General features: G+C 41.1%; 3 protein-coding genes and 1 long non-coding RNA gene across 13 annotated transcripts in view; 2 read left to right on the top strand and 2 right to left on the bottom strand.

Annotated features, from left to right (window-relative positions):
* On the top strand, positions 1–24069 carry LOC100642565. 9 transcript variants are annotated; one of them, XM_020863281.2, is made up of 12 exons: positions 1–27; positions 17497–17865; positions 18733–20089; positions 20176–20291; positions 20386–20526; positions 20613–20710; positions 20801–20984; positions 21064–21286; positions 21412–21662; positions 21736–21944; positions 22020–22173; positions 22294–24069. In XM_020863281.2, exons 1-12 carry the CDS (start codon positions 16–18, stop codon positions 22402–22404), a joined length of 3225 nt encoding a protein of 1074 aa, XP_020718940.2. In that variant the 5' UTR covers positions 1–15; the 3' UTR covers positions 22405–24069. The 9 variants fall into 9 exon arrangements, 7 of the variants coding, with proteins under 7 accessions (XP_020718940.2, XP_012164391.2, XP_012164392.2 ...); XR_001098750.3 differs by lacking the exon at positions 1–27 and adding an exon at positions 3560–3649 and having other exon boundaries at positions 22010–22173; XR_001098749.3 differs by lacking the exon at positions 1–27 and adding an exon at positions 3560–3649 and having other exon boundaries at positions 22010–22173; positions 22267–22404.
* On the bottom strand, positions 10737–13008 carry LOC100645713. Its single transcript, XM_048406169.1, has one exon. It carries the CDS (start codon positions 13006–13008, stop codon positions 12364–12366), a length of 645 nt encoding a protein of 214 aa, XP_048262126.1. The 3' UTR covers positions 10737–12363.
* Positions 23597–24623, bottom strand: part of LOC100645832 — a 1929-nt gene continuing 902 nt past the window's right edge. For both annotated transcript variants that reach the window (XM_012309004.3, XM_003395807.4), the window contains one exon: positions 23597–24506. In XM_012309004.3, the coding sequence (XP_012164394.2) occupies positions 24446–24506 (61 nt within the window). In that variant the 3' untranslated portion in view covers positions 23597–24445. The remainder of the gene's footprint in view (positions 24507–24623) is intronic.
* LOC125385186 overlaps positions 24431–24623 on the top strand; it is a 2702-nt gene continuing 2509 nt past the window's right edge. Inside the window, exon 1 of the long non-coding RNA XR_007224196.1 lies at positions 24431–24519. This is a non-coding gene — a long non-coding RNA (uncharacterized LOC125385186). The remainder of the gene's footprint in view (positions 24520–24623) is intronic.

The following is a 24623-nucleotide window of genomic DNA, read 5'->3' on the forward strand; positions in this document are numbered from 1 at the left end:
ATGCGATAAAGCACGATGCAGTACGATGTACGTTAATTCCTTGATTTAAGATCTTTCTAGCGGTTAGTTGAGTCGATTACGATACCGTGTCAATTGCAAAGTAAGTAGCGATCGAAGCAAGTAGTTCTACTTTCCAGTACTTGAAGCAAACCGACGAACTTGTACCAAGCAAAAGTTGCGAAACAACTGGATCGTTTTCGTGCTACAAATATTTATTATAGTCGGAGTAACAAACTTTTGTTTTCTCCGATACGAAACCTTGTACCTTTCTTTCTCCTCCTCGATTAAAGCGTAGAGGCTGATTGATTATCGTTGCAAGCCCTTCGATTCCTAATGCGAAAAGTCGAAAGTAAAGTCAAAGTTGGAACGCTCGAACGAATGTGAACGTTATATCGCGAGGAAATCCTAGAGTCTACAAAATGCTGCAATTTGCCACACAGTATATGGAGTATATGCTCCAATACGCAAAACAACATTGGTAACCAACGCGCGCACAAGTGGTACGCGACGCGCGAAAAGAAACAGATGGAAAGGTAGAGGTGGAAGAAGAGCGATCCGTCGACTATCGCTGCTGAATTTTATCTGGTCGATCTAATTAACGCGTCGCGATCAGAAAGATCGCGTAAGGTCACGCAAGGAACAAAATTCGCGCGTCTCATTTTCCACCGCAATCCCGGTGAAGTCAGAGGAAACGCAAGCTACCTAATAATAGACGTTCAGTGCCGTAGGTCAGGCAGCTAGAAGCAACGTCGGCTCGAGTCGAAAGACACGATGACGAACTGCGTTTGAGGTTCCACTTGCTGCTTACGAGAAAGATCTCGGTGGTTGTTGGAAAACTTTCTTGCGCTATACGTACACCGTCGTGTGTTTAAAATACTCGGTTACGTGACAGATTACCGGTCTACGAAAGATTTAGAAAAGAGTAGTTTCGCCGCGTTGGCAGCTTGAATTCGTATCTGATTTACGTTTGTGCGTTTATGCCGCTTTATGCCAGAGGTTTTCCATCGTAGGTATGTAAATTCTGGTTGAACGTACCGTCGACACGCAGCTCGATCATTATAAAAAGAAGCTGGTTGGTTATTTCTGGCACCGAAGCGTTCACCTTTGACGCGTCGACTTGGCCGGAATTTTGCTCGTTTTCTGTCGGGCCATCTGCGACCTCGCCATAATATTTGCACGATACGCGGCCCAGCCGGTATGCAAAGAATCTCGCAGCGGCATCGCAGTCGCGTTTAATGGTTCGCACGACGTGCACCGAGAACGCGCAATAGAATCGGTTCTCGCGCTTGCTTCGCGAGTTTCGTACAAACTTTCTTTTTAATCCACGGTACGAATCGCCTTGTTCGATCGTTTTGTTCGCTCGCGAATCTTTTAATATTCCGTGAACTTCTACCCTTTGGTATTATGGGAAATTCGAAAGGTCAGATTCAAAATTCTAATCGATCTCGATATACTTTGATCGTGATTCTTCTTTGCAAACGTTACGAGCATACAAAATACCTAGCTCTAACTTATTACTAGCAGCGAGGATCGTTCTTTCTAATCACGTAACCAATTACTACTATCCACCCATGATCTAACACCGCTGCATACAAATGAAATTACCGTGCACCCTTTATCTAAAGCTTTCCCATAAAAGAATTTTAATCCTCTTCTTCTCTCATGTATCGTCGTAACAGGACGATCGAACCACGCTATCGAAAGAAGCCACAATTACCTTAAGTTTCAGATAATCGATAGAAGAGTGAAAATCACGTTCCACGATAAAAGAAAATTAATGTTTTTCTCGAAAGGAAGTCGCGAAACACGATGATCCTATCGTGGCATCAACTCCAAGCGAACAGCGCGCGTCGTATGTTCCGTGTTTCATATCGTTTCAATAGGAGAACTTGCGGAAGCTACTCGAGACTATCTCGAGTACCCACCAGCTTAATGCAAACTCGCTGTACGCTGCCATCTGGTTTTCGCGACGAAATTTTCTCTAGACTAAGGTCACCGATCCCGTCGTCGAATAATATCAGTCCGTTTCTATTTTAATCTCTTTTTGCCTGGCAGTGATCGATAGGTAGAATTCGCTGGACAAATTCCTATGGACGTTGCGCGCGACGTGCAACCGCGTTTCGATCGTTCGTTGCACGCTTGATCCGCGTGGTTGCCTTTTTTGGTCACGTCTTGGACGTAGTCCGAACTTTCGTCGGCGGATGATGCAACGGCTCGCATCATCGCGAGGATCGTTGACTCACCGGTCGTTTTGCTTCTCTTCGTCTCCTCGTCTCAGCGTGGCGCGGCGGAGGATCGATGTCGCTTTCGCGCTCTTGATTCCTAGCGCGAGAAAGTGCCCAAATCAGATACACGGTGGTGCAATCGTCGATTAACGGCCACTAGCTATCTCGATTATTCTCCCGAGAATCAAAGTCGATTGCGATCCTTGTGTGGTAGACGTACACGCGTAGAATAGAAATTGGAACATATAGGAGATGGAAGGATTCGAATATCTTTTGGGGTGGAATCGAGGGGTTGACTTTGTACAACGGTTGGTAGACGTCTGTTACGGTACAGGCGTTGGAAGTTTTGTCCGATAAAAAATAAAAGTTAGAAAAAAGTTTGACGGATCTCGCTTGAATCGGTTCGTTAGATGTAATAGATATTTTTTATTCGTCGATATCGCATCATGAACTGCACGGTCCTTTTTTTCTTTCCGACTCGTTCGTTTAAAAAACGAGAAAAAGAATATTTGTTTATTTACCTGACAGCATGTTTATTTATACAGGCTCCGAATATGTTTATTTGTACTTTAACACGACTCTACATTTTGCACTTGCCAACTAACATTTCCTGTTTCTTTATTTAGATTGCTCGCCGTTGTTATCGTAGGTGTTCGACGTTATATTTTCGACAGGTGTGAAGATAATAATATCGGTACTCTCGATATTCATTCATAAGCGTTCATTCAAGCATTCATAAGCAAAATTCCACTGCACATATTCAGCTTTCGACATTGGCCTTTTTCAACATCGACCGCCCGAAAAAAGTCAACGAGTCATCGAATATAATTATTTATTAGCTATTACCATTTAAACAGACACTAAACGTCAACGAAACGCACAATAAAGTTATTTTAATGGAGTTATATATTTCTTCGCCATAATGTTCGTTGTCAACTACGTGTTCGATCCAGGTAATTACTTACAATCAGATTTTATGGTAATCCATAAGTCACCCTGTGCGCGTCGCTTTGCTATTTCTCCAACTAGCATTTTCGATTTACCATTCGATAAGAAATTCCACAAATAGCAAACTTCTAAATTAGCGAGACTTTCTACCGGCGAATTCAGTCAGGAATACACGCGAGTAGAATTCGACACGGTCAGAATGGTTGGATGCGATCCAAGCAACAACTAGAATCTGAATCAATTCGCTCGGAAAAAGACGGTAAAATCCCTGTAACTGTGCCTGTAGCTTATTTATAAATATATTACCAGCGAAATATCAATATCTCTGGTGATTCAACTCGCGTAAATGCAACCCTAAATACAATTCTGACGCGACTCTCGATCTCGTTGACTCGAGAAGCAGAGGAGTCACTATGACGACCACCGAACGAATCGCTTCGTATTCGCTTGCTCCCCGGATCTTCTCTTTTTTCAAGGTAATTCTCGATAATTCATTTTCTATTGGTATTTCCGCAGACTTTTCGCTTCTGTATTTCCTCTGACAACCGTTCGTTACTTTTATAATCTTATACAAATATCAGAAAATCACTCTGCGCGTCCGTCCGTGCGTTCAACTCGGAATAAACATTTGTCAACAAAATTTACGATATCAGAGATTCGAGTTTATTACGAATTATGAATTAAATTCACTTATACGAAAGGCAATGCGTTTTATTTATCGTTTGCCGTTTATTTGAATTAGAACTATCTTACAAATGTTTATTTTGCTAATGCGATGGATCCGGACCGGTTGTGCGATATTTTCACTGGAATATTTTAAATATGTTTCTATGTGCGGGCAATTAATCGTTGACGCAAGGATTAAATAGAAATGCGCATGTTAAATACGATTAACAAGATAATTATAGCGGTCGGATTATTGGGAGAAAGGAATTTATAAATTGGGAAACAAGCGAACGAGCGGTACGGTTGTTTGAATTCGATATAGCGGCATAATGAATTCTCCGTGGAGGAAAATCGAGGCATTCTCGATCTCAAGGGCTCATCGGTTATCTAACGTGTTTCTTCTTCGTTATGAAATATCGTGAAGCATATAATCGCGAGATAATGATATAATTACACAACATAATTTCTACCGGCACTCGTCAGTACCTGTAATTAAATAAATTCTACGTACTATGAGCGTTTTATCGAACCCCATAGTCTCCTCATTGGATGATTCAACGAACAATTTCTCGCATATTCTATGACATACGTGTAAAACGATGAAATTTTTTGTTTCGCTTGGAATTAAATATATCGTAACTATTACGTCACATTCGAACCGTCCTGTAGTTGAGAATAGAATTCGTGGCATGAATCATAACGAAATAATTTCACCTTGCTGGTTTGCACGTCGAAATGACGGAGTACTTTCATGCGCAGCTATGCAAATTTTACGTAACTCGAATTCAAATTATTTATCGATTATCGAATGGAACAATTTTCCATGACGATGAAGAACGTTGAAATTCTATGCATTGTTCGCGGAGGAACGCGGAAGTTTACGAATCGAATAGGATGGATTCGATCTATCGTGTTGGAAGATAAAGCGAAACATCTTGAAAGGCATAGATCGTTTTCCTTTTGCGATCGAAAGGTCAAAAGGGACGAAGGATCGTTAAATGGGACGATCGACGATCACAGAGGACGAGACGGAACGAAAATGGATCGTCGTCGACGTTTTCGCGTTACACGTTCTGCTACCTTATTTGGTTTCGTCTTCGTGCGAGTCGCGGCACGAAATTGCATAAAAGGCTTCCTGCACGATCTTTCTTGTCGCCATTCTTATACATCGTCCGCATAATGCAATCTCTTTGACTCGTGTCAACGCAAATCCCTTTATCATTGCTTTCGCTCGTGAGACTTTATTATGAAAACAGAGGTTCGAATTGGATATAGTTGCGACAAACTGTTTATCTCGTTAGCTGTCTTTCTCGCTACAGCCTGTTACGGATCAATTACTCGTTCAGGGTTCTTTCCCCTTCCACTTTCGAATTATTCACCATCCTTTGAACCTCGTTCAGATTCAAACGGCTAATTGTCTTCTTAGCACCGTTTTTACGCTCTCCTTTCTTCTCTGTTTCACATTTTACCTCTATTTGCGTTTAATCGGATTTTTACGAACTGATTAAATTTCATCGAACGAGTAAAAGAATGAAAGATTTCACCCAGATTCACGAGACCGCGAGACCGTTGTTATTTCGTTTCTGAGTTCTCGAAGCAAACGGTGCGGCGGCAAAGAGACTCCTTTGAGAATTCACGCGAGAAACGAACGGAAGCTGAAGCGAGAGCGTCGACGAGGAGGCGCAAAAATCCGTGGAAAACACGCGCTCCCAGCCGGTCGATCCGAACAGCTTGCAAGCTGCAAGCTGCAACGCAGCTCTTTTTCTTCTTATTCGCTGCCCGTGTACACGTACAGCAGCTCGTGTTCGCTTTTGAGTTAAACGCGGATCTAAATACGAAACGTGCGATACTCTTACTCTTGGAGACCGTGGGATCTGAACGATTCGAGATACTCAACAATGCGTATACTCGTATATTGCGAGATTTTATAGAAACGAAACGCATCTAATAATCTTTTATTGGAATAAAAACAATCGTTGTGCATCTTTTAGAATTTTTAGAACCTTTCTAAAGGTCGTAATTGGGTATAAAGCAATTAGAACAGACTCGTTAGGAATGTGTGAAACGCAAGGTATAATAGACGGTAGTAAGTGGCTCGTAGATATATAGGGTGATACATAAGGTTGGAATATTAGAATTCTTTTATCGAGCGACGGAAAGTTTGTTCGAATTTTCCGATACGGCTAATTGGCTTGTAACACGAGACGGATCCACGCGTATTCTTGACATTGCTTCGATAAGACCAAGCAAGCTTTCAGACTCGTCGACGCGAATAATTCGTTCAATGTTATCAGGAAAGGGATGTTTCAACCGCATTGCGGTTAGCTCGACTACTATCTGAATTAACGACACGCCATGTAATAATGCTGGAATTATTATACGTCTCGTAATATTAAAAATGCAATATGACGAATATACAGGGTGTATCGTGATAAGTTCGTACGAATATATGTCCTATCTGACCTCGTTTCAAGGTTACAGCCATTTTCGCGTTTCGGTAATTCGCAACTTTTCTTATGCTCGCAGAAGATCCTCGAAATGGCTATACCCGGTGTGTATTGTTCGACATGCGCGTGGAATTTTTTGGAAAGACTGCGAAATTCTTCGATATGGCGATTGCAAGCTTACGTACGAACCGAGGGTAGCCATTTCGAGAACCTTCTACGAAGATAAGACAGGACACAGGTTCGTATGAACTTTTTTCATTGCTCTTGCGCCAGCTGTCCGCTCTTGAAGCGGGTACACCTTGTATAGCACAACGAATCTGAATTTAATCTCTTTCGTCTCTTTCATGAACCTGTATGTTAAAAAATCGCACAGGGATTCTTTCTTAGTTGGCAGTATGTATTTATAGACAGATTTACGTTTGCGAATACGTTCGATTATAATCTGCCTAGATCGTTGCAAATTCATCTGAATTTCAAGGTACACGTATCGCGTTACAAGAAAATTACAAGGTGCTGACAGAATTTTAAAATGACAAAGACAGTCGAATAGTAGGAAAATAACAATTGGATCGATTCTTGGTATAGACACGCTTCGTTCTTCTTTTTTTATCTATCTATGTATATAGATAGTGTGTGCGTGTCTTTGGTTGCTATCGATGGGCCACACGTGCTCTTTCGATTATGTCGCGAACGGTGGTTTCAATTACATCGACCCGTTTCACTAATGGAATTTTCGTCAAAGTTTCGCAAAGAGTCAATATTTACAATATAATCGAGCGGTGATACGCGAGCACCACCCGGTATATGGCGTCAGCATTGTCCGTCCGAAGAGGTGCACGTGTCCTCATTAACGGGCATACGTTTCACCGAGTTAGGGTAGAACTTTAGCGAGCGTTCAGAATTCTCTATTCGTCTCGCTGTATACTGTTAATTGCATCTGCACCGATCGACTTTCCACCCCTTTTTTCGTTCCAAACGCTCTTTTCGTTGCCTGCTTCTGGCTCTTCCTTTCTTCCTTTTCTTCTGTATCGTTCGTACGTATCAAACAGAGCGTAGAAAAATTATATTTCGGAAGTTAATATACTCAAGAGCGTCAACGTCTCATCTTGATTCACCTTGATAAAGTTTTAACGGAAATTTTGAGCTACCGTCAGAGGCAGCTAAAAATTTCTCCTGTAGCGTCCTTGACACCTTCGATTCCACAATTTCTCGAATGTTCGATGATCTAGGCTAAAGAAATTACGAAAAATCGCGGAGTCGGAGGTGTCAAGGACACCGCAAGAGAAACGTTTAATTATCTCCGATAGGAATTTAAAATTTCGTTTCGAACTTGGTCGGGTTCAATGTCGCTTGGCGATGATTCAAAGGTCGTTCGAAGGTCAAAACGTACACGACTTTTAACGCGTAAAAGCATCGTAACATAATCTAGTTTAACTTTCTTCAGAAAAATGTCTTTAGTTGGAATTCTGAAAAGAAAAGAGGTTGTTATTCGTAAGAAATGTTGAAGCGTGCTGCAAGAACGTAAACTATAGTTCCTGTGGATCCTCTCGAGTACGCCCAACTAATTTCACATTCTCGAAAGCGACTTGTTCAGTCGTGGAACTGCGCGTAACAGAGCACGGTGCTAATAGACGAGGGGATCTTTTTTTTTTCTTTTCTTTCTTTCTCTCGAATCCCTCGATGGTCTTAATAAAGAGCAAAGCGAGCTTTCTCCAGTAAGAAACTTAGCTAACGATCCCCGGTTGACCTCCATTACGACTGGCGACCTTTGCACCGCGTCGACGGAAAGCTGGGTCAGAAAGGCGGATGAAAGCGCTGAATGGCGGCGCGACCCTCGATTCCACCGGGCTCCTCCTTGAATTAACGAAGGAACGAACGCATCCGCTCCTCGTGCGCGATACTGTGACCATATAAAGAATCCTCGTTCGTCTGGGCGGAAATGAGTATCGTCGTCAGGCTTGTCCGAAACTTCACGATCGAAACAACGATGTCCTCGTAGCAAGTGGATCGTATACGTCTTCTCGTCTTTGATTTTTCCAATTTTTATACTCTCTGGTTGCTTCTTCCGTTTAGGCGTCGCGAATGAAAAATTATATTTTACATTTTTGACTTACTTTTGCGCGTACAATCATTTCCAAACCCATTAAAACATATTGTACAGGACATCCTGTAGGTATATCCAGTGACGAAAAAATTGTCATTATCTCCTCCACTTATAACTTCTGTTAATGCCCAACTGGATCGGACGATAGGACGACGCGTTAGCGATATCTTATCAGCCGATATCGGTCTGGTTTTTTAAAAGTCTCTCTCGTTTCATTATTTTTTAAATATATTTACAGATGGATTGGCTCGATTTGCTTAACGCAGGTTTCTATTATCGCGATTTTTACTTGATTCTTTATCGTAGATTATCGATCAACGGTCCGAGAACAGAGTCATGGTCAGGTTGATATCGATCGACGATACTTTGATCGCAATAACATTGCTGTAATATCCACAGTCGTTTTTCAACTAGAACATTACGCAACCAGCATGAATAAATATCTGAACTTGGGGGCAAAACACGCGGAGCTCAGAAATCATTATGATTCCAAGCGTTGAAGTAACGCGGTTCAAAGAGTCGAACGTATACTACACTTGATAGGAAAAATAGAAAAATTCTCCGTTGCGATACGAGAATCGTAAATTGGACACGATGGGTTCTACGGAACGTCTTTGGTACAATAGATATAGAATGGCGATGGTACAGTGGATTCCTTTGATTCTTTATTTGTACGTTGAAAATGAAATCTTTGTTGCGTATCGTTAGTCCAGAAAGGAAATGGATATTTCAATTTACGATAACATTCGCAATACTCGGTTCGCTGTACATGGGCATTTCTTTATTCCGAATGCAAGAATTCTTATATTCTACGTTACTCCAAATTATATAGCCATGGTGCGGCCAAAAATACAGCGATCCTTTATCTACATGAGTAATTTCCAACTACAAGTAATTTGTATACTCGGAGTTTGTTTAAGTTATTATATCGTAATATCTCAGGACAAAAGGATTTAAAAGCTGCAGGGAAAACCGATTTTCCCGTTAGGTAAATACCTGCTTTTCTCCCGTAATTTGTACGAACGTATAATAAATCTAAGGATTATTCCGAGGACCATCCATAAACCAATAACACTTACAGTTTAAAAGTTTGTTTATGGTGGGTCCTCGAGGTTAGTGAGAGTATCGATGGAGAAGCCAGGGAGTATGTATGGAGAATTCAGAGAGTACGAGTTGCGTTGTCGAGAGTGTTGCTAGTGTTGTCGTGAAAGTGAGAGTGTTGAATCGAGTTGTCTAAATTATAGTGTATCATTGTGATTAGTTCGCGTTTTGACTATTTGACTAACATCTATACGATCCGTTAATTAATAAATCAATTAATATTTTATTTCCGATATTACACTATGATCCTTCTTCGTGCAATAAGAACTGCATTGGTAAGTGAAACCAGTATTATGGGCTATTAGGTATTTGCTATACATGAAAAATTAGTCGAATAATATTTCCTTTGGCATTTTGTATACGAATTTCCGAGTTGGATCAGCAAATTTGTAAGTTACTACATTTTCCAATTAATAAGAAACTAACTTAACAAGTTAACGAGCTACCGCTAGGTTGAATTAACAAGTTAGTAACTTGATATCGGATTGGTCGTTGAACGAATCTTTTACCTTTGAAAATGAGGGAAAGATCGGCATCTGATCGTCGAGTCGTTGAATCTTGATACCTCTAATAAGAACCGATAGATAAAGCTTCTAAAAGCGAATAGTAGTCGTATAAATTTATTCGAGCATCGATCGGAGGCTATTCGCGCACGATTCGTAATTTCGTCAGCATGACGCGACCCATTTCGAACAGAGAAACCTTCGGCAGATGTACGACGGTTATTGCATACCCAGAACCAGCCGTGCCACTCGACGAACTCGCGGATATCGAATGTTTGGCGATGATTTACCGCAGACACGCGGCCCCTATCGATCATACACCGTTCCCATGGAGCGTGGCCACCTACACGGATTTTATTTTCGCGCGCGCCAATCGACCGGTGAAAGTTACGAAATTCTCGTGCGACTACCTGCATCGCGAACCTCGTTCTTCTTCTCGATACCTTTACAGCAGATACTCCGGTGTCGTGCAATTAAAATATCGATCGGCAGTCGTGTTACGACCCAAAAACTTTGTTGCTATTCTTCTTTTTATCGTTGATAAATATTCCAGCTTTTTGGAAAATACGATTGTTAGAATCGTTGTTAATACACGCGAAGACAATCTTCTCGAAGACTTGAAGCGTTGAAACAGTAACACAAAAGTGAAATATGAAAATTCAAAGGCTGCGAAATCGAAGGAAATAAATTTAGGTATCGAAGGGAGGGAAAGTGAGGTATACAGGAAAATAATACGAGAAACTTTGACTCTATAATACGTAATTTATTAGACAAATGCGCATCTTCCATTTGATATTTGGTATCTTTTAATTAACTTAGCTACACGTGCACTGAAATATACAGCCAGTCAAAAATTGCCAACTATTTTATTAATTGCGTACATCTGTATTTCAAATATTTAAACTAATACCGGAGATTTCGATAGAAATTTCCTTTAGACCGATAGATCTTCGGTTACAGAATTTTCTAAAACGATAGAAATCCGATTTATCTTCTTTCTTTCTTCTTAAGTGGTTGGATTCTATAGAAAACAAAGCGTAATTCCAAGTTTTCACCGATGGCAACAAAGTTTCGCTGACAATTAAATCAGTACGTATTTCGCCATGCGCAAATACATATATTGGTCAAATATAAAGTAAGCTCGTTAAAAATTCCTAACTTAGAAGCTCATAAATAACCATGTGGCCGAGTAAAAAATAAGCGAGAGATACTAAATCGTATCGGCATATTTTTCTACTTGTTTTTGACTAGTAATTAAGTATTTCGCGAGGTTCATTATCGCTCGTGTTTATGGAACGTGTTTATACCATCTATGGTTTGTACTGTTCGTATGAGTTGTCTGACAACGATAACGATAAGTAGATAAGAAATAATGAAACACTGAAATATCGATCACAATTGTTAATTACTTATAAATATTTCATGGGCGTTTATCGTAATTATTAGAATGTAAATGGACGAACTATCGAACAAATAGATCGTACTTGGGGATTTTCAAATTATCTAGATTATTTATCTATCTCTAATAAATAAGTAATTAAACGGAACATTCGTAATTAACAAATTATGAAATGAATTACAGTTGACGATTGAATTATTATGATCTATATATGTACACATAAGACGTAAAAAAATTACAAGTTTGTTTAAAAATGTTCGATATCTTGGTCTCTACAAGATTAACAAACGAAATTCACGATTAGGAACTAAGAGAATTATAGTTAAAAGGAAAATACAATTAAATCATTCTTCGCTGAAATATTTATCAAATATTTCCTTGTTTTTACCTGACACCGTTTTATAGGAAGGATGAAACGAGAAATTAAAGAAACCTTGGTTTTAGTTTGATCGATCACGATATCGCAGATATCTTTTAGCTACGTTTTCTTGCGATTATTCGATTCCGGGCATCCCACATTTCGTCGAAAAATTCTTCCACGAAGAATCATCGAGGAAGTACGTTCACACTAGTCACTTTTACGCAAACGTTCGATCCACGGTCAGATAATCCTCTTCAATGTTTTACCAGTTCTAACTCCATCCACGTGTAGGAACTTTAAGTCCGACTTAGGTCGCGAGAATCCAACACAGCATTTCTTACGTTTTTTAATTTTTTCCTCGACGTGGTTCGACTATCGAAATCAGTATTTCACGATTTTAAGTTAAACTTCGTATTTTCTAAATCGAAATCGAACAATTTAAGTACTAGCGAAAATAAAAATTCAAGACTAACGTGATTAATTACTACGATAAATCTACCACTATAAATCGAGCATGTACCTCTGGTTAAGAACCATTCGGTTGGGTTCTGATTTAGAATGTTCTTCTGGAATCGTACAATTTTCCCGTTATTTGTCACATTTTCCCCTTTATTTCGCCTCGATTTTCGTTTTCGTTTTATGCGGCACAATCCTCACGGAGGAAACTCCATTCAAAGTCCTGGTGGACGTTTCCGGATTCGTGAACCACTTTTTCACGATCTTTTCGTCGTATACAAAAGTCGTAACGATCTTAGTCTTCGTCGATCTTCCCTTCTTCTCCTCCTTACCACCCAAATCGTCTCGTCTCTCTTTTCTTCTATTCTTTTTCTTTTCCTCCTTCTCCGCCTCCGAATTCTCTTTTTTCGCGGCATCCTTGCTTTCCTCGGAGCTCCCTCTTCCTTCGTCCATTCCTTCTCCCGTCTCCTCCTTCGAAACTTCCGACTTCCGATTCCTCATTCTCAACTCCACGTCGAACTTTATTCTACCGCCATCACCGTGATACTTTACTTTATCCTTGATCGATTTTGGACCCAAAAGAACCTGTCCACCATCCCCCGTGTACTCTACGTCTCCCATGTTCTGGTCGATCCTCAATCGACAACCGTCGCCAATTACTTTCACGCTACCTCGGTTCTTCGACATGGAAATGTCGCATCCGTCGCCGGTGATCTCGAGGACCTGTTTGTTGGAACATAGATTCACCGAGAGACCATCGCCAGCGATCTTTCTCACCTCTCCTTCCTTCACTCCCATGTTTTTCAAACGATGATCGTCTATTTTTACGGTCTTTCTCGCAATGCGGTATCGAGTGTAATCGTAGAGGTGTTTCTGTAAAACGAAACGTCCGAGGAGCGTCTTACGCAACGCTCGGGGAGATCGATTTTCCGGAGTTGTCGTTCCTCCTTCGTCCAGTTGAGTCTTTAATCGCCAGTGGTTTCGTCGTTTTTACCTGGCTTCTTCGTTCTTGGCAAATTCACTCGATAATCGGCTAGACGAATCGGGCTCTGTTTTTCTTCTCCATGTTCGCCAGGAGGATCGTCGTCAGGTTTAACAGCCTGGTGCTGCGGTTCGACGAGGTGAGTGCTTTCACCGAGGTGTCTTTGATTTTACAATCAGTTGGATCAGAAATTTTCCGACGATGTTCTCGTCTTATTATAACTTATACGTGGTATATTTGATATAGTTGAGTGTTGGGCGATAATATCTAAGTATTATTATCGTATGTAATACTTTGTATAATATCTAGATATCGCAATTTCCGTGGCGATATTTAATCAACTCGAGAATTTTTGGAGAAATATTCCGAGGATCGCGTTATTTTCGAAAGATGGATTTCGATGGAATAGCGATTGCGACGATAGGCTTTGGTTGCCGGATAAAGCGATTTTTTATTATCTTCGGTATTTCCTTCGCCAGCTATCTTCGAGTTCTAGAAAATATAAAATATTTAGATTAATATCATGATAGAATCTTTCCTAGCAAACGATAATTTCAAGATTAGGCCAAAGCATTTCAAACATTCGAGATATAGGTTTCTTTTCGTAACTAACCGGAGAAGCGTTCGATCGGTTTCAAGCATTAAGTTTGTTAAATCGATACGAGACTCACCTTGATCTTCTTTATCGAGATTCTTCACTTTCTCCTTGGATCGCACATATTTATCAAATACATTTGATACTGGCCCTATCTCGCTATCTTTTTGTAGTAGAATCACTTTGTCAAACTCGCCAAACCTGTTATTTTCTCTTCGCCAAGATACAATGGTTGGCTTTCATACTCCGTTGCACTTCTACGTCACCGTTCCAAATACTGCTTTAGGAAATCGATATACACTGTTCTTCCGTCAACTTTCTTTAGTCCAAAGGGACGCACGTTTATTCGACTTTTTAATCAACCAACTAATCAACGAAAATGTCACTTTTCTTCTTCTCTCTCCTCTATCGATTTTCTTCTTTATTAACGCGTTAAGAAATTTGATCGAACGCCCAACTACAGACCGATTAGTTGGTTGAACAAAAAGACAGAAAACTCGTGTTTCCCTGTCGATTTTATCAAAAATGGACACGTCGAAGTATTCGTTCGACCAACGAACCAACTACAGATCGACGAATCAACTATAGAATATTAACCACCGAAAGGACGCAACGAGAGGCGGAATAAATTACGAAGTGGTAAGACGTGGTGCCGTGGATCCAACGTGGGATCGAGTGGTTGTTGGTTTGTTGAGTAGTCGAACGAGACAGCCAGCAGCAACAGCGTAGCTGCGCCGTAATAATGGTTGGCGCGGCACGAAACGGGGTTCCTTGTCGGCCAATCCGGCCTCGCCGCTTTCGGGACTTCACCGAGACCTTCTAGCCGCCACTGGCACGAGAACCGCTTTTACACGGTTCTCGCCGATTATCACGGTCAAGCGTAGCTCTCTATCGCTAACGATATCGACCTTACGTATTTCTCAGAGTCGGGCAATTTCTTTGACACACTCGCCGGAGTCTGCCCCTTTTTTCCCTATAATATCATTATCGATAGCTTTGTTCGAAATTGGAATATGTATCGAGATTACAAGGTACTCGAATAGGTGGCTTTTATTCGGAGGTAATCGTCGATGGGATTTAGATAGGCTAGACTGGGTAATAATTGTTCGAAAGAATGGGAAACGACGTAAATTTAAATGAGAGGATTTCGTTCGTCGTTTCGCAGTGGTCGCTGGTAGGTTAAAGTTTCCTGTTGGACGGTTTGTGTAATTGAAGGAAACTCGAATCCGGCTGAATTGCTCGAGGATTCTAGCGGTGGGTGGAGTGACCTAATCGTTCGTAGGTCATTGCGGTGTAGAACGTTTTAACGTTTCCTTTGATACTCGTACTGGTATATTAAGATTTTTTGAATTGCTCGAATATCGAGCAAATCGTTCGAGCATTTTCGTTCTAACGATGTAAATTTTAGAAATACGCAATATTAAATATACGCGTGAATTTTCTAACTTGAGCGTTAGAAGCGAATTAGAATTTCTGGAATAGAATCGCGTCAATGCAATTTGATTTAAAGGAATATCTCGTCGTTCCAATAATCTTTGCCTTACGACTTACGATGTTCGGGCATCCTTAAATCAGGGATACCAGAGCTTCTTCCTTCTCATATTTATCTCGATCGTCGAAAGCAATTACCTGTTACTTTAAATTACGTCACAGAAAGAATGATCCAATCGTAAAGCGAACAACTTCGTTGACGAGTCGAAACGAGCCAACCGGTAAAATCCGGACATAAAGTTTGATAAGAGAGTTTGTCGGGAGATACGTGGATGTATTCGTCGCCAAGATTTCTTGCCTTTCATCAGATATAAATTGCACGAAAGATGCGCAGCGATCGATCAACGATGGATTGCACGCTCGTTCAATGACTAAGCACGTGATTAAACGCCTTTTACGCGATCCAAACATGCTCGGAAGGGGGAACACCGCGTGCTGACGTGATCTTCCTCGCCGATTATGATTGAAGTACATAGTGTGTACGTAACCACGCGGAAGAGAAAGAGAGGAACATATCGCGGAAGCGGTGACTAAAAAGAGAAAGGAAAGCATCGAGTGAGAGATTATAAGACGGAAGTGGAGGCGAGCGTGCTGGTGTTTTTACCGCTACGGTCACGTTCAACCGATGTTTCTCCTTTTTTTTTCTTTTCGTGGACTTTGTTTTCGACTTTCAATGCCTTTTAAAACCTGTGCGTCTTGGGTATCGTAACGCACTGATTTAATATCGCGATAGTATGTCATTTATATGTAGTTAAATCAACGGATGTAAAACTTTTAGTCGCAATGGTAGGTAACAAGCGATAGAAACATACCGATCAAGATCACCGAAGTAACTGGTTTTCTATCAAAATAAAGTAGACAAAGTTTCTGAATAAACGTATTTCTTTCAACACGGAATGGCCAATTTTAATACATCGTATTTCTTTGACTATGTTTTCTTTCCTATTACTGCGTCTTTCGTTTTCTAGTTGGTAATAACTTAATTGAGGCGCCTAATGTGTTTTTAAAATTGATCGTCTAAATTGCGTTCTTTTTTTTTCTTTTTTAGACACGTAATTTAACACACGTAACGGTTATTTTTACCGTATGCTTCGAGGACTTTGGTCGATTTGTCTTTGCAGCGAGTTTTATACGTTTGACCAAAACGTATATGTCACAGATTCCCCGGCTGGTAATGCGAAACAAATCGGCAGCGCGATTACGCGATCTTACTCGCAATTTCTCGCTAGTATTTCGCGATATTTCAAACACGTGTATTTACACGTATGGCCGATGAATCAACGAAGATCTCGTACTAGCGACGCGACACCAACATTCCGGCAATAAGTAAGATTCATTCATATTCATAGAAATAGACGAAATTTAAAAGAAAGCTGAGAAATAAGCAAAATACTTTCAAGAACAATTTACCAAAATATCCAAAATCACCCTATAGATTTCACGCTCGAATTCGTTTAACCCCTTGTACAATCGAATGAACGGGAAATTTCCTTCGGGCGATTGGACGGAATATTAAATTTTCATGTGGATCTCAAAAATCGTTGGCCCTCGTCCATGTGTGTTTCATTTTCGTGAATTCTGGAAGGATTGCCGGATATGGTCCGAAGTAATCGAATATCAAGCCGATTGCCAGTGCATGGTCAAGATCCGGATTTTAATTGCTTTATCGATCTGGCAAGTCTGTCCGGTCTGTGCTGGACGTTGCTTTGTTCGTTCAACCGTGAACGGTCCCTTTCGATTATTCATTTCTCTGGTTCGAGAATTCGTCTGTGTCTGAGTTAGTCGGTCAGTCTCTGATATAGCGCGACTACGCCAACTTCGCTGTACCGTCCTTCTTTGGTATTTTAACTTCTTTCGACCTAGATTATTATCTCTTTTTCGTGCAAAGAAGAGGAAATTGAGCCCGAATACGTTCAGACAGGAGTCGATGCAGCCTACGCATCCTCGATGCGACGTTTATATTCGATTTTCTCGGAAACGAGGTCTGCGAGGATAAAATTGTATTTTACTCCTCCACGCTGCGCGATACTTGGTATTGCGTATGTAACGCGTAAAAAATTATATAAAAAGTCGTCGTAATAGCTAAAGTCTGAAGCAAACTTTTACTTAGGTTTCTTCCATTCCCCGAATTCTCTTCGTATAAAAGTATCCATTAAGTTCGCACGATTATCCAGCATATATTCAACGTGGTTTATTATTTGACTATTTCGAATTACAGAATGGCAACCACGAAATGAGCGTGCCACCGACGAACGAGCAACCAGGCTTCGAGATGGAGATGACGCCGCTCGAGGACAACAGTCTGAAAGTTTCGCCAGTACAGAATGTGGCGAGGCAAGACTCTGGAGTCCCGGAGGATCTCGCCTCGCCGTTGGTCGAAGCCGATAAGCCTTTGCACGAGGATGATATGGACTCTACGATAAACAGCGACTGCAACATCACCGTGATCCACGTGACCGAATCTTCCGAGGCAACTAAGCCAGATGCAACTCTGAACAACGAGAGGAAGGATTATACGGGCGAAGGGAAGGACAGCAAAGACGGAAGCGACAGTGGAGTGGAGGGGTGCGCCACCGAAGTGCCAAGGGTGAGGATCGATCGAACTGGACCGTAGAAAAATGCGAGTCCCGGGGCGTTTCGTTACGTTCGATCGTCTAGCGGTATTTCTGTGGCAAAGCGCGTTTTACTTCGAATTTTCGTTTGTTCGTGCGTTGTACGATAGATCGAAAGTCTGTTAAGGGATGAAACGCTTTGGAACAATTTCCCACTACGTTATACAGAAATTCGACGTTAAAGAATATACAAGAATTTTTCTAGATCGCTTATTTTCACGTATATTTACGTACATCGTGAGTCAAAAATTTGATAAACGAACGTAAGACCTTGCAAAGAGCTCTTCGGATTTTTGCGTATGAAGGGTACTACGAGGTCGTTCTCAATTCTCGATATTTCACTGACCTATTAAGCAAGGTCTCAAACACACTTCGCCGCGAACAAATTCTCCGCGAAAACATCGAAGGAAGGAAAAATTCGCGCGCTTCTAACGTACGAAGGATGTTGGATTGGGAGAGCTTTCGAGATTACAGCTTACTATACAGGGTGACCCATTTCGGTCTGTAAATAAATTCGCCTGGGAAAGTATTGCGAATAGCTCGAAGCAGTCCTAGTAGGTCATTAGTATTTCACACGAGAAGGAACTGTTGGTTCAGGCGCCAAGAACGCTTTAATCTCAAAAAATTCTTGTACAAGCCAACCTTTTTGAAGCATGCTTGAAAAATATTTCACCGACTCCTCTCATACAATTTCCATAGAAAATCCTCTGAATAAGCGAATCGGTTAACAACTTTACTTACAATAGAATGACACGACTAAGATCCGAGTCACAGATCTGAGACTTTTCTCGCTAAGCTATTGTCGTCGAAATCGTATGTACATTCATCGATGCCGGTTTCAGGTACGAAGTCGAAACAGCATAGATTATGCGAGCAGCTGCGGCGGCCTCGACGAGGCGTCCTGCGATTCCAGTCTAGTCAGTTGTTGCTCCGTCTACGAGGACCCATGCGCGACATTGCCCGACGACGTGAGGTTGACCAACGGTGGAGAAGGTACCAGCGAAGGTGGTAGCGAAAGTTCCTCCATAGCAGGCAGCGTTTCCGCCAGGGCAAATCGAACGAACGCCAAGAGAACCGTAGCCGTGTCTAACACTAGTAAAAAGAAAACCACTACGACCGAGACTCAAAAGAACACCAGGGTAAAGCCAACGCCATTAAGCACCAATTATTCGGCGACTCCAGCACGTTCCAAGCCGCGTACCGCGACTCCGAGAGGCATCCTGTGCAAAACACAGCCAACGACGAGGGACAGGGCCCGGTCCCGGGAGAAATCTGCCGTCAAAGAGAATAGTAACGATAACACGGCAAATAACAGTCGAGCGACGACGACATTCCGTTCAGGATTGAATTCAATGCCGCCGCGAACCAGGACGAGGCCCATTCCCGATTCACTGCCATCCGTACTCACCACGGAAATCAACAAGGACCTGGCGCAGCGTGGCCGAGGTCAAAGCGGTAGCTGCAGATCCAGAGGTGGGTCCAGCACACGCGGTGCACGCACGCCGAGTTCAACGCCGTCCGAAGAGATTCGAAAACCTCTGTCCACCCCTAGGGTACCTTATACAGGTCGTGCCGAAGCTTCGAAAGCTTCTAGACCGGATAAGATGACCACAAGTACGGATAACAAGGCGCTGGATACGTACGCCACGTTACCTAGAAGGAACAGGAATAAAATAAGTATCGCTAAAGTCAGCGAAAAGACGGACAGGACTACGAGAAGTAGACCTGGAAGTAGAGACGCGAGCCTGAGTAGACAACAGATCGAAAAGAAGACCACAGCCAAAGATTCTTCGGGGCACAAGAGTCTGCCGCCATACCCTAGGCACAAGACCGTGGAGAAGACGCGTATTTACCACGAGATCAGCGTGCAAACTGGTCTGACCGGTCACGATATTGAGAACGCTTTGTCCGGGGTGCCGAGCGCTGTCACTGGCCCGGAAGTGGTGGAGAGACTGCACGAACAATGTCAAACGGAGGGCACGTGGGAGGACATGCACACGATGCAGACCGACTTGAAAAGGTTAAACGAAGAAACGTCGCAGCAAAAAGAGGAGAACGAGAAGTTAAAGTCTGAGATCGTGGAAGTGAAGCGTCTTCTTGAGGAAGAGCAAGCGGATCACGCGTTTGCGCGACAAGAATTGGATAGAAACGCGCAACGGGTACTGGCGATGCTTGGCACGCCGCAATCGGAACATGCAGGTAGTTATTAAGATACTTAAGTCGAAGTACCGTACCTCTTTCTGGTCGCACCCCTACTAGATCGAGCAATTATGGCTTGGTTTTAGAAGGCAGCGACAGCTTCCTAGAGCTGGAGTGTCATTTGCAATCTTCTGGTCAAGTAGTTGCTAATCAACAATTGGAGATAGCGGATTTACAGTCTCTGTGCCGTATGTTAAGTAGGGTAAGTTATATTATTCTTCTAGCGTTGCTTTTTTATCGTGGCTCGACTATTTATTTGTACTTGTTCCCTCGTTATATTTGATTCGTTTATGGAGGATTTGGAGAAAAGCTTGGCTGCCCAGAAGGCATTGTTACAACAGCAACAGGAGCTGGAAGCTGAGTCGGCAGAGATGCAAGATTTCCTCCAAGAAGAGAAAGCTACTTTGGCGGACGCTTTAAAAGAGGCGGAAACAGAGGTAGTATATTCTTGATACATAGATACAAAGAGAACCAGGAAGCGACCGACGTACACGTTGGTATAATTTTTCTTTTTAATTCGTAGCTTGCGAAAAAGGAGGAACTGTTAACGAAACGCGAGTTGGAATTAGAGAGGCAAACGGAGGAATGCAAACATTTAGTGCGAATCAGCGAACAACGAAGGTAAGTATTTACACGGGTCAAATATATCTTGAAAAGTTTCCCTAGACACGAGTCTCTTTACTAACATAGTGTTTCGACATACGTTTCTAGGCAAGAAAATTTATCTATGAGCATGAAATTAAATGCAGTCGAACGACGAAGCAGGGAACTCTTACTTACACAAGGCGCCGCCGTTTCCGGAGCTGCGGTTGCGCTCTCCGGTCTTGGAACTAGGCTAGAGGGATTAGTAGACCAGCTGATAACATCCTATAGTATCTCAGTAAAAGACCTTGAAGTAATATTCCACCATCTTGCTTTGTTATTCGTTTCTTTTCTGTTTACCATTTAACGACATCTAACAATTCTATTTGTAGGATGTGATATATCACAATGAAGCATACAGTAGAAGCAATAGTAGCATTGAATCGAGTCCTGTTAGCTCTAAACATAGCCTGAAAGAGTGTACACCTAGTCCAAAAAGCGGTTCCTTCGTTTCCGCGGTAATTGGAGCAATCCGGAACGCGGCGACGCATCCTTTTGCAACGAAAAACACCGATAAAAAATCTACCTTAGAATCAGCCAAACAAATGTATAAAGGTATATATCGTAATTTAAATTTAATCGTTCGAGAATGGTTACTAACAGCGAGGAATCGATCGATCGACGATAATCAAAAGCATCGTGCAACGATAATAATGGCCTTGTCCTATGTAATTATTTAGAATTGAGCATGGAATCATCGTCCGACTTGCTCGATTTCGAAACCGAGCCATGCCTGATGATGGAAAGCGTGTTAGAGGATGTTCCCCTGCCCGATACATACTCGCATAACATGGTATCGAGTAGCGACTCGCTTCGCAGAGCTTTGAGTTTTCCGGAAACTGTGGACGAGAGTAATTTGAAAAAGACGCGCACCAACGAGGAGTGTTCGAGTCTTACGAATCTCACGCAAGCTATTTTACATCGTCGTAAGGTATAAATAGGAAAATATCGAGAAAAGACCGTAACGACGGATTGTCAATTGAAATTTGTATAATTGTTCACAGGTTGAAAACGAGGAAGACGATGATTGTGACTCTATCAGTGAGTCAGACACCGGCACCAACGAAGGCCCATTGGCTTCGGATTATTGTCCCGCTGTTGGTCTTGTAGATCAAGTAATCGATGTAGATAACCTCGTCACGAAATTATTAAAAGTATTACGAATAATACAGCTCGATAACGACACGTGCATTCAGGAGCTGAAAGAAGAGAAGTAATTTTATATTTCTTTGCTGTACACCAAGACACGCGTATAGAGAACACTGCATAAATATATAGTGATTTGCAGATCCGAGTTAGAAACGAAATTGGAGGTAACTGTAACGGAATTAGAGGAATTGCGTAAAATCGTGGACAGCCTGCATCAATCGGACGAAATTCTCAGCAACACTTCGGACAGAAGGCGTAGCGTGATGGAGAATTGTCGTCTACTGATCAAAGAGGTAATAGCTGGTGACGTTACCGATACATATCTATAAAATGTTTCTGGTGCCGTTTTAAGAATTTGTTAATCAACGATTGACTTTTTAAAAAAGATGTCAAATGGAATAATTCCTCTATAGGCGGGTAAGGAGGAATTAAAATTTGACGAGCCCGCAGTTGCTAATAATAGCGGAGGAGCTACGAACTGCGAAGATCTCAACGCGAACGCAGCGGCTCAACCATCTTCCTAAACACGTTTCCTCTTACTCTTGTTTTCCTTTTTTTCCCCCCTTCTTTCCTTTTTGTTGTCGTCCTTTATTTCTTACGACGTGTATCATTACTGATTCCATTGTTTGCATAATTGTCCGTTGTTGATGCCAAAACGGGAGCTGCGTACGGGAAAGTCACCCTAATGCGTATCGTTTGGGGGAATGAGAATCGAGCTAACCTGACGCTCGACGATGTATACATGCAAACTTTTCTCGGCGAATCACGTCGAGATGATTAGCTAATATGGTAGTCCATAAAGCATAGGCATTTTGCGTGCGTCGAAGTCGTGTACAGCTTTCTCCGTGCCGTCGTGTTATGGAAGGTATTCGTGCGTATTGCTTTAGTATATTTTATCGTTGAGAGACGTATAATCCGTGTATATAATAACAGTAAATCTGTCCTCATCATTTCAAAATCGATATAGTCGATAATTCATGATCCGATATCGTAGTCGTACAACCTCTGGCTTTCTTTCAGTCGGAGATTATAATTTATATGTATCCTTTTGAATCATTGTCGTTTTTGCGTATAACATGGTCGAAACAATAGTTAGTCATCTCGCGTTAGGATTACTCGCGATTAATCGCTTTAAAAGAAAAGAACAAAAAAATTATGAAGCATAGACAAATTTGTTAAGGATACTTAATTGCGATAACAAATGAATTTCCTTCTCGTGCCCACCGAATTACATTTTATCCTGCTATTAATGACGAACCATTTTCTCAAGAGTATTAATTCCTATATACATACTTAGAGAGGAAAGCAGATAGATTGTAATGTACCTTAAAACTCTGTTCATCGAAGTTTACAATTCATTTGAATCTTGGAAACAAAAGTAAGAAACGAATGTGTAATCTTCAAACGTAAAATGACAACAGGGTACATTAGGTTTACGATGCACTACATAGTGAGGATTGGCGCAATTAATATATTGTCAAATATGAATCATTCGAATGGAACGACACACGATGTTGTTCGTAATATTATTTGATTCACCGTTTGTCGATATTTAAACATCCTTGCTGTTCCAAAAGTGATTACAAACATGGCCGGGAATATCTTTTGTTTGAACATTATCATAAAAAAGAAATGAAGAACGAAAAACACGGAATGATATAAATATTTGTCGCAAATTATTCCCGAGCATCGAAATGATAAAAAAAACAAAGAAAATACACACGTTACATACAGAACTGCTTTCTATTTTAATGGTGAGATATATTTGAAGAACATATTCTTGTACACGCTTCCATAAGTCACAATTATTCATCGTGTAAGTTTCGAAAGCATTGTATATACATATATGTAAGTGAACATCGTGTAACTTACGACTTTATTCTAATTGCGTTTTAAACGATCGGTCCTTTTTTTTTTATATAGGTTTCCCTTCGTTCTTTTCCTTTAATAGTAGAAATGACTTATTACAAAGATCGTGTGAAAGTGATTTTTTTCTCTCCTCTATCTTCTTTTTCACTTTTTTTTTTTTTTTTTTTTTATGAAATAAACGATTCCACCCAGATGATATATATTCTGAAAATCATAGTCCTAAGCATTTTTTATACAAAGTATTGTGATGATATACCAAAAAAGAACTCGTAAATAATGTATTTTAATTTTTAATCAAATAAATTTCGTTTCGATAAGAATCGTGTATCGTATGTTTACTTTAGTATACAATTGTTCATGGAGGGCTCGAGTATTGGTTCTATTCGAAGAATAATATTAAAAAGTTACAAATAACCCATCTAAACCTCGCGCCGTTCACAGGCTCGTACGACGTTTAACCTCTTGATATTTTCTCTTCGTGTTTTTTCTACAAAATATCTGCCCAGTTCGTTACAAGCAAGATTAAAAATAAATATAATCTTACGATAAAATTAATAATCGGTTAATGTCGACGTAAAGGATAGAAAATGGCAGTAGGAATGGTCGCAAAGGGTCGATTGTCAAAAAATATTGATGATAGGATAATTACATTTTACGCGAATGTCTTGCAGCGTTTCGTGTAAAAGACCGAGTTCTTCATTCCTGGCGAATACGACGCAACAACGGAACTAGCAAATTCGCCAAACGCAAACCAGCCCTAAAAAATAAAGGTACTACATCAGTTTGATAAATTAAAAAGAAAGTGCATTAAAATAAAAGAAATAATATACAAATACATACAATAGCATTTTACATATCTATCAAAAGTAGTATC

The sequence above is a fragment of the Bombus terrestris genome, chromosome 5 (assembly GCF_910591885.1).
Source record: "Bombus terrestris chromosome 5, iyBomTerr1.2, whole genome shotgun sequence".
Taxonomy (NCBI): Eukaryota; Metazoa; Arthropoda; class Insecta; order Hymenoptera; family Apidae; genus Bombus; species Bombus terrestris.